The sequence below is a fragment of the Nestor notabilis genome, unplaced genomic scaffold (genome assembly GCF_000696875.1).
Source record: "Nestor notabilis isolate BGI_N333 unplaced genomic scaffold, ASM69687v1 scaffold3205, whole genome shotgun sequence".
NCBI classification, from domain to species: domain Eukaryota; kingdom Metazoa; phylum Chordata; class Aves; order Psittaciformes; family Psittacidae; genus Nestor; species Nestor notabilis.
Genome location: NW_009930452.1, coordinates 41523 through 44322, shown reverse-complemented (window position 1 = coordinate 44322; position 2800 = coordinate 41523). Strand labels below are relative to the sequence as shown.

At 36.9% G+C, this 2800-nt stretch overlaps 1 protein-coding gene across 1 annotated transcript in view; it reads left to right on the top strand.

The window, feature by feature from the left end:
* Positions 1-2800, top strand: part of TRAPPC12 (trafficking protein particle complex 12) — a 44415-nt gene that overhangs the window by 2784 nt on the left and 38831 nt on the right. The window contains exon 2 of the mRNA XM_010015390.1: positions 2578-2694. Within this exon, the coding sequence (XP_010013692.1) occupies positions 2578-2694 (117 nt within the window). The remainder of the gene's footprint in view (positions 1-2577; positions 2695-2800) is intronic.

Here is a 2800-nt window from a genome sequence, read left to right as displayed (position 1 = left end):
TCCTGCTGCTTTCTTCATTGATTATAATTTATAAGCAGTCCCATAGGCATATCAGCAGGGGCAAGTTTTGAAGTGCTTTATGTTTATGCAACTTTACTCACTTCCAGTTACTGCTTTTCAGTGGCCTGAGTACATGCCTTGACTGACCTGACAACCCCTGGTTTGGTATCATTGTTCATTATGCTTCTAGTACTGCAAATTGTGTATTTAACTGAAACTATAATTGTAGAGTACTTGAAGTGTCAACTAAAACATTGTGGGAGGCATGTTTTCAATGTTAAAGCAGCTTCCAACAATGGTCTGAATGGTTCGCTAATGCCAAACGTTTATGCAGGTAGACAAAGACATTAGTTGAAAAATGCATTTCATGTGAACTCTTAAGTGTGCTTCAAGGAAGGACCGAAATTTTGTGTGAGGTATTGAAGAGCTCAGTGATTTGGGTTTTTTTTCCCCTGCTCACTCAGAAAGTGTTTGTTCCTATTATAAGTGTCTTGTCTTAAAAGTTAAGTGGCTAAATCACACCAAGAAAAATACTAAATGTACTCGATTTCAGCTGCGTGCTACCTCTTGCTGATCATTCAAGAAACATTCTTTTTTAAACTGGCTTGAATTGCAGATGGTGCAGCTTATCTCTACCCATGCTCCCTGAATGTGGAAATAAGTTGGAATACTGCTTTCTATGCCCTTTTCATTATGCCTTTCTTCATCAGTTACTGTCTGCTGTCATTATGTCCTTTGTTTCATTGCATTCATTTGTAATGTTTCCTCCTCCATGGGGGGGGGGGGGGGGAGAGGGAATTAGAAATTCTTTTGTATTCATGTCATTTTGCACATGCTGTCTTTTCTTAATCCTTCAAGACTCTTCTCTTCAAAAGATGGAAATCTTTCTTTGTTCATAGAATAAGGGACAGCATTAGAGGTAAAAATATTCAACGTAATGAAACAGTAGTTGCAGTCTCATTCCTCAAGAAACTAGACAGAAAATACAAACATATTTCCCATCACTGTCCCTGGGGAAAGTGCAAACATTTAATATCAATTATCTTTATCATTGCTAAGCTGTACTGTATTTTATGTAGCTCACCTTGTTTTAGGCAAAAGGCTTTGTGGCTTGCTTCCTGCTCTTTGTGCTGACAGCTTCCTACCTCAGTTCTTCATGTGAATGCTTTTGTGTTTCTTTAGAGGAATCTTTGCAAATATTCCATTATATGCTTACATTTTTGCATAGTCACTTTCCGCTTTACCGTGTTAAATGTTGCATGCTGTTCTAATTACCACTGGTCTGAAAAGCCATCATGGAATTAAAACAAATTGCAGAGGAATGGTGAGGAGTGCAGAGGTTCTCTCTGGTGAGTGGTAGCTAAAAGGAAGAGGACCTTTTGGCTTACAAAAGCAATAATGATTTAAAATTTGTCTATTAATGTTTTTATTAATACATTTTTCTATTTATTTTCCAGATTAAAAATGCATAAAAACGTAAGATTGGGGAAAATCTTACAGAAGTAATTTCTGTTACCTGCTTTTGGCATGTGGTGATTTCTAACACCATAAAAGGATTCTCTTGCATACAGTAATGTGTACAGTCCCAGCAAGAACCAGGGACATACTGCCCCCGTACCCTGTCCTACACTCTGTCTTAGTAGACATGGTGCCTGAAGAGTGTGCAGACAGTAGCATAATTTTCAGTGTGTTGTCCACAATTTTTCAGTAGCTGCTTGACATTCAGCTTGAATTTCTTTATTATCTGTTGAAAAGCTCTAGTACACAGAACCGTAAGGATGTCAGCCAACAGATGCGAAGGCACAGAAATCGATGATTGAACAAAGATTAAAGGGGAAATTGAGGCACAGGGGGCATCATATCAGTTACTCAGTTAGTTGCTAGCAAAGCTGGAAAAAGAACCTGCATTTGGACACTCTTCTTCTTAGCTGCTTCATATCATAAAATCTAGAATTAATCTTGTTTATCTTTAGAAATCTGTTTGAACATCTGTCTCAACTAGTCTCAAGTCTGAAGTTACTTAGCTCAGATAACCCAATTTCTCCAAGGTTACGATCTCTGATGATTCCTGCAATTAATTCTTTTGAAATTAAGCATACTTGTTAAAGGGTTGCTGTTCTCGTGGGTTTATGGTCTCTTAAAGTTTTTCTGTGGCTACTTAAGGCTGATCATATGCACGTTTATCTTCCATCAGTAGGTTACACCTTTCAACATTAATATCAATTTGAAAACACATAAAACTTACTGGTTTTTACATTTTTTGAGGAGTATTTTGTCAGATCTTTGAAGGATAATCATGAGAAGCAAATAAGCCTGAATGTTTCTATGCTAACAGAAATCTAAACGTTGAAAAAAAGAATATAGCAAATAATGTGGAGTAAATCTAGAAGTTTTCATTACAATGCTGTAAACATATATACATTTATATTCATTTCACACTAAAAGTACTGGAAAATAAGCATTTCTCAAGGGGAAAGGACTATGTTGCTCAGCTTTAATTCAACGTTTTATTTTGCTAAAATAATGTTTAAAAGTGTCTTGTTATGATTCTCCTTTTTCTGTTCCATGAACACCAAGGGAGATGCGGTAAAAGACTTAATGCTTCGCTTCTTGGGGGAGCAAGCTGCAGTGAAGAGACAAGTTTTAAATGCCAACTCCGTAGAACAGTCGTTTGTAGGCTTGAAGCAGCTAATTGTAAGTAACAGTCTTCATAATTCAATATATGTTAAATACCCAGCTTCCCTCAAGATAATTGGGAGCTACTGACTGTGAGAAGAAACTGAAAACCGTATCAGTTTCC